Source organism: Argentina silus, assembly GCF_951799395.1.
Source record: "Argentina silus genome assembly, chromosome: 10".
NCBI classification, from domain to species: Eukaryota; Metazoa; Chordata; class Actinopteri; order Argentiniformes; family Argentinidae; genus Argentina; species Argentina silus.
The window spans coordinates 6,932,209-6,942,824 of NC_139664.1; the positions used below are offsets into that span (position 1 = coordinate 6,932,209).

Here is a 10,616-nt window from a genome sequence, read left to right on the forward strand (position 1 = left end):
ATTAGAATTTTACAAGATTCATCCTATCATTTCTAAAATTAAAAACAGATAAATAAAATAAAGTGCCATAGTCACAGGGTAGTGTAAAATATATCTCACCGATGTCAAGTGCTTTTATCACACATTTATCAGGCTTAAGTTGCAGAAAAATAGCAATATTCAATGCATATTGAAATACATATTTTTGCATGTCCAATCTACCTAGTGACCTGTATGGAAGAGGTTATAATAGAAAGAATATGGCCTATATGGTGTGTTTTAAAAAGTGGTTACAAAACATAACACACATTAAAACAAAATTTGGAATGGAATAGTCCTGTTGAAATAATTTATTACACTCAGGAAAGATTAGTTAAACAGCATTTGCATGGTAGTTCTTACTTATATAGTCAGTACAAGGATCCAGCATGTATCATCAATTCATATATATCTTTGTAACGGTTTTGTAATACAGTAATTAAGAATACATAAAATGCTTGTATTTCATTGGATTTCGTACACACAGAGACAAACAACCCTATCAGTTGAGAGTGGATTCCTAACTTTATTTACTGCATTAAGTGCTAATATTGCAATGTATAAATATCCTAAATATTGGGATCCAATCTGTTCACCTTTATAGGTTACATTAAACATTCTTAGCCTCCATACATTCAGTAAAATACTGTTATCATTTGAATGGCAACAACAATAAATGCTATTTCCAGAAAGAAAATCTAAAAACATGCACTCAAACAGTCAAATACTTATTTATGCAAACGTGGGCCAATGGCAGCCATATTCTGTGGGGCCATGCCTTGAACCCTGTTTGGAGACAAAGACCATTCAAACTATGCTTTATATAGCATAATGTTCCCCAGCTGTAATTCTCAGCTAGCTGCAGTGAATAACCAAGATGGCTGCTAAACATTAGTATCATAAGAGATAGTAGTACCCCCTTAACCCCATGCACTGTAAAGCACTTTGAGCTTGAGAGATGCTACATAATTACAAACAGTAAGACAGTATCATTATTATCTTTCAGCGACATCTGGCTATGTGACCAGCTAGGTGGTGGGTGCGGGAGAATCGGCGAAGGCAGTGCGGACAAGAGTACGGCTTCTCCCCCGTGTGGGTCCTCATGTGGACTTTGAGGTGGCCCTTAGAACGGAAGGCCTGCTTACACTCTTGGCATGGGTAGGGACGCATATCGCTGTGGATCATCCTGTGCTTGCCCAGGTCTCCAGAGCTGATATAGCGACGGTGGCAGTCGGGACATTCAAAGGGCCTCTCCCCAGTGTGGGTCCTCTTGTGCTTGGCCAGGTCCCCAGACTGGACGAAGCTCTTGCCACACTCGGTACAGGCGTATGGCTTCTCGCCGGTGTGGGTGCGTTGGTGGTTCTTCAGGTGTGCCAGCCGCTTGAACTGCTTGCTGCACACCTTGCAGTGGTAGGGCCTCTCCCCTGTGTGAGTTCTCAAGTGTCTCTTCAACACACCGATGTCTACCACCTTCAGACCACACTGTCCGCACTGGTGGTCCTTCTGGTTGTTGTGAATCTTCAGGTGAATCCTCAGGTTCCCCCTGAGAGAGAAGTCTTTATTACACACTGGGCAATGGAAGGGTTTCTCCCCCGAGTGGGAGCGCAGGTGGCCCTTCAGCGTTGACTTATGGCTGAACTGACGGCTACATACGGGGCAGGAGTGTGGCGTCTCGCCCGTGTGAGTTAACATGTGAACCCTGAGGCGCTCCATCTTTGGGAAAGCGTTCCCACACACCTGGCATTTGAACGGCTTGACACCGCTGTGTATTCGCATGTGTGTGCGGAGGCCGCTGCTCTCCATGAAGTGTTTGCCACACTCCTTACAGACAAGAGGCTTCTCGCCTGTGTGAGTGCGCATGTGTACGGCCAGGCTCTGAGTGCTGGAGCAGGTCTTACCACATTCGAAGCACGGGACACCGGTGTCAAGGCAGACGGGCCCATCCTCGAGTTTTGTGTCTGTGGGTTCGTTACACCGGTGAGGCCCCAGTCCCCAGGTGGTTCTGAAGCTCTTCCCGCAGTCGGCACAACTGAGGTGTCCGTCAGTGCAAATGACGGCCATTTTGTGCCACCGCTTGCAGTGGTTCTGCAAGTTGCCAAGGTACTGGAAACTGCGGGCGCAGTGCGGGCAGGGGTGACGCCTCAGGGGAGGGGCGGAGGGGTGGACCTTGTGTGTGTGGAGATTCAGCTGCCTTGGGGTGTGGAAGGTGCGGCTGCAGAGGGGACAGTTTTGTGTGGGAGCCAGGCTGGTTTTATGCTTTAAGGCGCTGCTTTTCAGCACAGCAAGGAACTGCTTCCGATGGGTCCACTTGACATGCTTCTCAAGGAAGGAAGAGTTGGTGAAGGAGACAGTGCAGTGTGGACAAGGAAAGAACTCTGCGGAAGAGAATGAGGGAGGACAAGAACAGAGAGGGGAGGGAGGGAGGTATAGAGAGAGGGGGGGGGATGTGATTAGAACCGAAATACATGGGACTTAATAGTATATTTCCTGTTCAGACTGATAGTTGCCCCACAGGCTAACAATGACCCAAATCATCTGTTGTGTTTCTATCAGAGAAGTGTTTGACGTTTTGTGTAAGATTGACGTGAGAAGGTCTACAGGCTTGATCCATACCTCCTGCAGCTCTCTGCTCTTTTAATAGCTGAACCTCTGGCTCATATTTTTAACATGACAATTTTCTCTGGTATCATTCCCAAAGTGTGAAAGGCGGCCAATGCACTCTCATTTCATGACGAGAGTGATCCCAGCGACTTGAATAATTACCATCCCATCTCAAGGCTTTCTTGGTTAACAAAAATAATGGAGTCCCTGATCACTTCTCAGATGCGGTCCTTTTTATCAATAAATTGCATTTTAAATGCACACCAGTCAGGTTTTATGTCTGGACACAGCACCATCTCTGCTGCTTCCCTAGTTATACATGACACTGTGATTTCTCTGGATAAGAAACATCATTGTGCAGCCCTCTATATTAACCTCTCTAAGGCTTTTGATACGGTTGATCATGCCCTCCTATTACAGAGGTTATCTACCATTGGTTTGGATCAGTTGGGCTGTAATTGGCTTCAATATTACCTGTAGGATAGCAGTCTATATATTTTAGTAGATGGAGTTTAGGCTAGTTTTCTCAATGTTAATAAAAGTGTTCCGTAAAGTACGATTCTAGGTCCACTGCTGTTTATCATTTACATAAATAATGTTGGTTTGTCCTTGAACAATAGTAAATTGCATCTTTATGCTGGTGATGCTGTTGTCTACTCCCGTATCCTCGTTGGTGATGCAATTTACATGCACACAGCAGCCTCAGTTCTCAAACAGTCCCCAAAACGGCTCTGTGGTTTATGTCACGGGATAGTTTCCGCACCCACCATTGTCTTTTATATCAGTCTGTCGGTTTAGTCTTTAACTTCAAGGGTTTATCATTGGTTTGTATGTGTCTATAAAGCAGTTATTTTAAAAGTTGTTTAATAAATAAAGGTTAAATAAAAAAAAAAAATAACATTTGGCAAATACTAAATACAATAAGTCAATTGACTGAAATCAATGTTCAAGTAACCACGTCTTAGTTTCAGAAGCAGTTTTGGGTGTGGATGTTCGGGGTGTTTGGCTAAGTATGAACAGTGTGTCCAACCTCCTTTGCTGTCTGCATCCCTCAGGGCATCAATATCCTCCTCTGCGGTTCCTTCCTCATCACTCTCCTGGTGGTCACTCTCCTCCTTCAAACACAACTCTGTCTCTTTCTTAACCACCACCTTATGATATTCAGGATCCGAATCAAGCTCAGCCTCAACCTTTACAGTTCCTTGGTTAATGTAAACACAGTCCTGCTCTGGCTTGGGTAGGATGGCCCCAGAATCAGAGTAATAATTATTTGATTTGCTTCCTAAATGTTCCTTGCTGATCTCATGAACATCATACTCTATAGGTTCCTCTTTGATGGGAATGGAGTTGAGACACACCCCATTAGTGTCAACCCCATGAGTTGTCTCTGATTCATCTCTACTAGTGCAGTCCTCAGAATCATGTGACTGTGGTTCAGGATTTATGTGTGTTTTGTCCAAGTCTTGATGTTGTTTGGTCCTCTTGGTTTTGGTGATAGCTTTTTGAGATTTGGCAGATTTGATCTTCAGCTTTTTAGCAGATTTGCTCTTCATCGTGTTGACGAGGGTGCCGTCAAAACGTTCTCTCCCCTTGTAGGTCTTTCTGAGGAGAAAGGGAAATTAAGGTGGGTGAGCAAACCTACCAAGCCCCTGTCAGAGAATGCCATGTCATGTGGCTTGGAAATCGGGGCACTATACGTGCTTATACTGTTACTTAACACCTAGCCAACTTGCCATCCAAAATTACGAATCCCTCTGACAGACTCTGACAAGCTAACTACGACAGAATACAGCTAAAAACAGACACCACTTATTGAAGGTAAGGCCTAGCTAAACTAGCCAGTTACATTTGACGACTGACTAACGCATCCTGAACACATTAACTGTGAAAGCAAAAACATTTGGTTTCTCAGAAAACGGTCGCTATAAATGAGATGAGAATTGCCATTTTTACCTTCCCTCAATTCAGAATAAAATGTTGACAAAGACCGACAACCGATACACTTCCTGGAATGATTATTGACGTAAAACCTGACCAATCCGGTAGCGGTCCGTGAATCACAGGCATTGTCGAAGCTGTTGATTGGTGTGGATTCTAAAAGAAAGCTGTGATATTGCCCTTGTCCTCCTTACTCCCCTCCCCCCAAGCAGACAACCCATTATTTGCCCTCATGTAACAGAGGTGATTTGGAATCACATTCTCATACTAAGGTAGCCCTGCCTGAGACATGTAAACTCATGTCACCCTTGAACCTAGAGGATGCCATTTTGGCCTAATGCTTGTGATAGATGTGTAGAGGTAGATGCTTGTGTCTTTCACGTTGGTGAAGTCTGAACCCCGCCTGTCACACTCAGAGGAGTCCCTTTGAGACCAAGGTCTCTTTTTCAAGGGTGCCCTGATTACACAATATATACACATCACTATTACTTACATCAAGATTTTAAAAGGACACAATTTACACAGGCATACAATTTACACAGAGATAACAATCAATTAGAACAAGAGCACTCCTCCACTGAAGAATCCTGAAGTTCCTAAAATGTCCCAATGACACTAAAGCAGCCAGTCTATTTCCAGAGACTGTGACAGAACATTGTCAACAACTATACACTGAGTTCTATTTGTTTGCATTCTGATCAAAACTAATCGAGGACAGTCTACTAACTAACAGTGAATGATCCACTGTATCAAAAGCTTTTGCACAATGTTGCTTTTTATCTAGGGCACAAACAATATCATGGATTACAAGGGATGTAGTTGACATAGTAACGTGTCCTGGCCTAAAGCCTGATTGAAATGTGTTCAAGATACCACCCCTATCACTGTTAAACTGGTGGCTCCTAGCAACATACCTTGCATTAAGTATTCAAACTGTTTAATGCTACTCTCACTCCAATTAAAACCACAAAAACCACACAACAGACGTATCATCTTTCACAGACTTTATTGTCGCCAACTCATCACCAGGACAGAGATTCTGGCATCCAACCATCTTCTGTACAGCACTGTTCCCTTCTTAGAAAAACAAACAGCAAATTAAAACATTGAATAAAAAAATAATGAAAAGGTGTTAAAAAAATAAACAGCTGCAAAACAAGACAAGGACAAGGACAAGGTAACCATAATCTATTCATGCTTGTGACTGGACTGGAGGATTGCTATAAATAGTATTGCAGCATTATGTTCATTAGATTAGCTAGAATGTGTTTTAGTTTTAGCCGTCGCGTAGCGTCATTCTGATTTCTCCCCATCACAACAATGTCATCCTTTTACTGAAGGTATTCGTCTCTAGTGATTCACATGACTCATGGAGGCTAGTTTACTTCCACACAGTGCAAAAAGAAAACGAACAATACAAAACAAATATGAATCGTAACATCAAAACCAAAGACATGTAACACAAACTCCATGAAAATCAAAATACTGACAATTTCCCCCCCCGACAATTTCAAACGTTGAACTCTTTTTTTCTTTCATATCTCTCACCAGGAGGACGCAAATTTGCACTTATTTTGTCTCTTTCTTTTGACTCCATTTTAATGCTCAATAACAACATAATCTCAATTTTTTTGTTCCACTGTTCTTTTCTTGTTCCATTTGTCCAATCAAAAAGCAAATTTTGTTATAACATGGCTCTCATTAGCTGATACAATCATCCAATCAAGAGAGCTGCAGGAAAACCCAAAAAAACACAGTCCAGCAAAATGAAGCCAAACAATTAACATACAGTTCATATCACATAAATGAAATAACAGGCTTGGAAAACCCCCCAAAACATATCAGAATCCTTCATTTATGTGACGAGTTCCACAGTAAACCCGTTGTGTTCTCGTGTTGTCAAATCATACAGTACAATTGCTACAGCGACTGAAGGCTGATATAAACCATGTGAAATTCTTCATTTGTAACAAAAAACAATTAATATATGAAAAACATCAAATATGTTGCAATGCTATACGTTATTAAATCCTCCATAAGCTGCACAATACAATAGAAAACGGGAGTGTTATGTGTAGGCCTGTTAATTCACAGACAAGGCAGAGTAAATGAAGGCAGATAAGCAGAAACAAATACAACATCAACCAATAGAGAACCATGTAACAGGGCTTGTGAATGAATAACGCAAAAATATACTTTGTGCTTAAACATAGACATGCAGCTTAAGTGCCTGCCTATATTAAGCTACAACGAATCACTCATAACTACCATGACATAAAAACCGTCCGACAAACAAGTGCCACATTTTTATTTAGTTCTTTTTTTTCCCTATAGCGACAATCACATTTTGCACATTCAGGTGGACTGACCCCCCCCTGTCTCTTGTTCTCAATGGCAATTATGATTGTCACTTTTTTGGATATAAAGCACATGGTTCCAAATGCAAGTAGGTATCATCCCGACTTCCATTGGTCATTCCAAATGGCAACAGTCCAACTACAGTCTCTCTCTGGGTGGCTGGCTGTCACCTGCCCTCATACCTCGATAGTGGACACAGGCTGGATGCAACATAACTGAGCTGATACGTTTAGTAAATTGGAGTGCATTCTAGAGATGGCTGGCTTGGTCACGACAAGCGTTTGAAATATAGCGATACATAATTCAATAAAAGACACGCAATAATTATACAGTGTATGTACATTAACCTCGACTGGCTCTTATATTACTCTCTTCGTTTTGGCTCCTTTCTTTGACTCCCTGCCCCTGACTTCACCACCCCCACAATCCCTCACTCTCTCTCTCTCTCTCTCTCTCTCTCTCTCACTCCTTCTCTATTTCCTCTCCTCCCCTTTACATAGCCATGGTGGTGAGGTGCTGGTGCCCCAGCATACCCTTGCGGCCCGCGCCCGCCCCGGGGTGGCCTCCTCCGTTGCCGTGGCCGCAGTACTCTTGCAGGTTCTGCCGTAGGGTGACCAGGGCGGAGCCTAAGCAGGCGCGGTTGGGTGCCAGGATGCCCCCGGGCAGCTGGATGAGGACAGTGGCCACCCCGGCCATGCCGTCGTCCGTGGGCTCCAGGGTGATGGGCCCCACCTTAAAGGTGGAGTAGGAGAAGCCCATGAGCTGTGAGAGGAAGGGGTCGGAGCGGCAGAAGTGCTGGTAGCCGCTGTGGGAGGACGGGTGGTGGTGGTGGGAGGCCGGCGTGGTGCCACTGGTGGGCGTGTAGTGGTGGGTGTTCAGGTAGTGCAGAGGCAGGTGTTGCCCGCTGTTGCCCCCTCCGCCCAGGGTGAGGTGGTGGTGGTGGTGTGCGGTTGGGCCCGAGCCCGGGTCGTGCTTGTAGGAGACGACGCCCGCTCGGCCCCTCTGGCCCACCACCACACCCCCTAGCTTGCCGGTGCGGGCATGGGCCAGGGACACGGTGCTGCCGCCCACCCCTCCGCCCCCCGTGGATGGCAGGTAGATGAGCTGGGGCTCCTCGGGCTCCAGGTAGACGGTGAGCTTGGCGAAGGGCCGCGACGCCATCTTGGTCATCTCCTGGATGTGGCGCCTCTGCTCACGGCGGAAGTCCAGGAACTGCTTGACCTTCCAGAGGAGGACGCAGACGGAGAGGAAGAGAAAGAAGCAGGAGAAGAAGACGGAGAAGAAGACGAAGAGGTCAATGTGAGCCTGGTCCTGGCGGAGGAAGAGGAGGCCCTGGGACTCGCCCTGCCTCTCCGCCGTGCCCACGCCGCGCAGGGCGATGTAGAAGCGGCTGGACTTGAGGGAGTGGACCTCGTGGGGGAAGGTGATGACCACGCGGTCCCGTACGCTGCGCACGATCAGCACCGTCTGGGGCTTCCACACCGTGATGTAGGAGATCAAGCCCTCGGCCCGTGCCTCCCTCACCTCTCTCTCCGCCCCCTGCGGCTTAGCGTGGAGCTGCAGGGGGTTGCTGGGCAGGATGGGTCCTGTGAGGCTAGACGAAGAGTTGGCGTACACCTTCATGGGGGAGGGGGGTGACTCTTTATCCGCTCCGCTCGCCCCCCCTCGGGCCGACGACTCGTCCTCGATCTTCACAGTGTGGATGCCGGAATGGCGGTCCACCTCCACGATGAAGGTGTCGTGGGAGTTGGACACGAAGACCTCCACCTCGCCGAAGGTGACGTCGATGGTGACGCGGATGTCCACATTGGTGAACTTGGGCTGGGCGGCGAAGAAGACGGTGCGTCCCTTGGGCAGGTTGCGGATGGCGGGGTCGTGGAAGCAGTTGGTCTGGGAGGTGGGGTCGAAGCAGCACTCGCTGTCCACGTTGAACTGGCGGTAGCACTGGCGCCCGTTCACTGGCGTGCCGTTGAAGGAGTCTTTGCACTTGGCGCACTGGGAGGAGAAATTGAACAGGGAGAAAAAAACATTACCACATGGGCCCATACTTCAAAAGTGTACGTGGATGTAAGAACTGGAGATACCATCAACAAAACGATGGAAAAGAGGATATTGGTATTGTATAATTTCAGCCAGTGTTTCTAAAATGTGCACACAAGAGCCAAGAATGGGTCCCTGCGCGTGTCAGTCTGTCTAGGGGGCAGGTTGTTGTCTGAGAATATGGTCTCCTCCCTTAGACAATAACACGTTTGTATGGTAGGAAATGCTTCTGATCTACTGTCCCCCATTCATGATTTTAATGACAGTGCATACCAGTGGATCCGGTAGTATTTTCTCTATTGATCCTATCATTTGGTACCGTAAAAACAAGAAGGTAGCCTCTCTGTCCAGACCTGCTGCAGCCAATATGAATAATTTACCTGTAGTCTGTAGCAGTCCTTCCTGTCGCTCTGTGGGCTGCTGAGGCAGGAGGAAGTCTCTGTGTTGTTCTGACAGGGGCAGCCGGTGCCGTCATGCTCATTACAGGTGTCTGCATGACCATTACAGTGACACCTGTAGGTGGGAGGAACACAAAGCATTTCAGCTTCCAATGCTGTCATTAAAAAAAACCTAAGGCACTGTCGAACCAAAATCACATCTCATATACATGCTCATCCAATCAATCCACATGTGACACATCCGTCTTCTCTAAGATCGTTACCCAGTGACCATCTCAGCTGAAATGTCTCATTTCTACTCACTTGTCACACTTCCCCTGCAACAGGAAGTAGCCACTGAGGCAGCTCTCACACTTGTCTCCCACACTGTTGTTCTGGCAGCTCACACACACGGCACTCTCCTCTGTCGGACCCTCCGACACCCACTGGACAATCTAACACAGGGAAGGAGAAAGGGAGGAAAAGGGGGAGGAAAAATTAGGTGAGGGGAAGTGGACCGTTCGTCGAACAGGACAGTGGTAGTCATATGGCACCAAAGACTATTGTAGTATGCCTTTAAGCACAATCATCTTGTGAAAGAGAAATACAACATTTTGACAGGAGAGATTCAAATGACATCAATATTTTTCTAGACGAGATCATGACACAAAACCGTAAGCTAGCTCTGAGATCATACTAGCACCCTAACAAGCACAGAACATGTGAGACACCTACATGGTCTGGGTCCAGAGGGTGGTCCTCAGGGTGGTCTAGCGCCCTGCTGTGCTCGTCCTTGGTCAGACACACAAAGCTGTTCCCCCTGCAGAACTCCCGACAGGGGCGACACATTCCCCCTCCCACAGCTGAACCCACAAACAGGGGCTTACACATCTCACAGTGATCACCCTGGAGCATAGGAGAGAGGGAGGGGCACCATCAGTACAAGACGTGTGTGTGTGTGTGTGCGTGTGCGTGTGTGTGTGCGTGTGTGTGTGCGTGTGTGCGTGTGTGTCTTGCCCACTCACCTTGGTGTTGTTGTGACACTCCAGACAGTCGTCCGGCTTGGACACGCCGGCACAGTTACTGTGTTTGTTGCAGCGACACTGGGAGGAGCAGTTCTCCCCCACGAAGCCAAAGTGACACTGACACACCCCCGGGGACACACAGGTCCCGTTCACACAACCCTGAGCACACACAGGCTCACACTGGCCTGACACACTACAGAGACAGTGGGAGGAAAGGAGGGAGAGGGAGAGAGAGAGAGAGAGAGAGAGAGAGAGAGAG

At 46.9% G+C, this 10,616-nt stretch overlaps 2 protein-coding genes across 2 annotated transcripts in view; both read right to left on the reverse strand.

Moving 5' to 3' along the window:
* Positions 1-774: 774 nt before the first annotated feature.
* LOC310810828 (uncharacterized protein) lies at positions 775-4,618 on the reverse strand. Its single transcript, XM_083678683.1, has 3 exons — positions 4,573-4,618; positions 3,650-4,221; positions 775-2,393 (listed from the first exon to the last, which is right to left on the reverse strand). Exons 2-3 carry the CDS (start codon positions 4,170-4,172, stop codon positions 1,021-1,023), a joined length of 1,896 nt encoding a protein of 631 aa, XP_083534809.1. The 5' UTR covers positions 4,173-4,221; positions 4,573-4,618; the 3' UTR covers positions 775-1,020.
* A 928-nt stretch (positions 4,619-5,546) lies between these two features.
* Positions 5,547-10,616, reverse strand: part of megf8 (multiple EGF-like-domains 8) — a 24,646-nt gene continuing 19,576 nt past the window's right edge. The window contains 5 exon segments of the mRNA XM_083678218.1: positions 5,547-8,910; positions 9,336-9,468; positions 9,657-9,787; positions 10,068-10,238; positions 10,358-10,550. Coding sequence (XP_083534344.1) covers positions 7,408-8,910; positions 9,336-9,468; positions 9,657-9,787; positions 10,068-10,238; positions 10,358-10,550 — 2,131 coding nt within the window. The 3' untranslated portion in view covers positions 5,547-7,407.

Excerpts from the sequence above, each read along its gene's own strand:
- LOC310810828 (XM_083678683.1), bottom strand. The coding sequence starts at position 4,172 with ATGAAGAGCAAATCTGCTAAAAAGCTGAAGATCAAATCTGCCAAATCT. Across the intron at positions 2,394-3,649 it reads GGATGCAGACAGCAAAGGAG|AGTTCTTTCCTTGTCCACAC; the intron begins GTTGGACACACT and ends TCTCTTCCGCAG.